Raw genomic sequence first — 1,160 nt, forward strand, 5'->3', positions numbered from 1 at the left:
CATGTTGGAGAACTCCGGCCTTGCTACCCTGGGTTGCATGGTAGCAGCTGGCCGACTCGCAACATCGGCATAGCTAACCTTGGTGGATTGTTGGGAGGCCATTTTAGCTGAAAATGAAGGTTTGATTAGTGCAAGTATAAAATATAAAATACAATACAATAAGACAGATAAGATATAGCTATCAAGAATGCCTTGCAGACTGTGCAAAAATTGATAGTATGAAAATGAAAAGAGAACAACGAAACAAAACGAAACCTAGTGAAAGCTTTGTAGGACAGCTTGAATTTCTTCCGCCAAAGAAATTGTCGGCCGCCCAAAGAAAAGATAAAAGAAAAGAATAAAAAGGAACGAACTCACAAATTAGTGGCAGGTGTCAAAAGTTAATTGAGTTATACTTAATTAATACTTGACAGTAATCCGCTAATCCAATTTCACCAATCCAGACTAGAGAGAGAGCTAATTAGTTGTTCACAGTACGAGTGTCGAACTAATGATGTAGTAGTGAACACGCGCGAAATTTTCCTTTTATACTCGAAAATGGAGTCGAAAAATAGGATCGAAAGCTTTTCTCGTGAAATAGCGCGGACTTGATAGTGAGCACCGTAGTTTTCGACTCCATTTTCGAGTATAAATAGTGTTTTTAGTCGTCGCGTTCGCTTCATTCAGTTACTAGACTTTCGCACGACGACACCGTCTCACTAACTAAATTCACATCATGTCTGGACGAGGAAAAGGAGGAAAAGTAAAGGGAAAGAGCAAGACCCGATCATCCCGGGCTGGATTACAGTTCCCTGTCGGTCGTATCCACCGTCTGTTGAGAAAGGGAAACTATGCCGAGCGAGTCGGAGCTGGTGCCCCAGTCTACTTAGCCGCTGTTTTGGAATATTTGGCTGCTGAAGTTCTCGAGTTGGCTGGTAACGCTGCCCGTGACAACAAGAAATCCAGAATCATTCCAAGACATTTACAGTTGGCTATCCGAAATGACGAGGAATTGAACAAGCTGTTGTCCGGAGTAACCATCGCTCAAGGTGGTGTCCTCCCCAACATCCAAGCCGTTCTCTTACCCAAGAAATCCGAGAAGGCTGCATCCAAATAAATCTAGCGATTTATTTAGAATACACAAAAAAACGGCCCTTTTCAGGGCCACCCAAAATCTCAAA

General features: G+C 42.7%; 1 protein-coding gene across 1 annotated transcript; it reads left to right on the forward strand.

The window, feature by feature from the left end:
* Positions 1-715: 715 nt before the first annotated feature.
* On the forward strand, positions 716-1,096 carry LOTGIDRAFT_148878 (hypothetical protein; the record flags this gene model as incomplete). The annotated part of the gene is made up of 1 exon (XM_009049587.1): positions 716-1,096. The coding sequence occupies one exon, from the start codon at positions 716-718 to the stop codon at positions 1,094-1,096; it is 381 nt and encodes a 126-aa protein (XP_009047835.1).
* Between the last annotated feature and the right edge of the window lie 64 nt (positions 1,097-1,160).

Source organism: Lottia gigantea, assembly GCF_000327385.1.
Source record: "Lottia gigantea unplaced genomic scaffold LOTGIsca_13912, whole genome shotgun sequence".
Taxonomy (NCBI): Eukaryota; Metazoa; Mollusca; class Gastropoda; family Lottiidae; genus Lottia; species Lottia gigantea.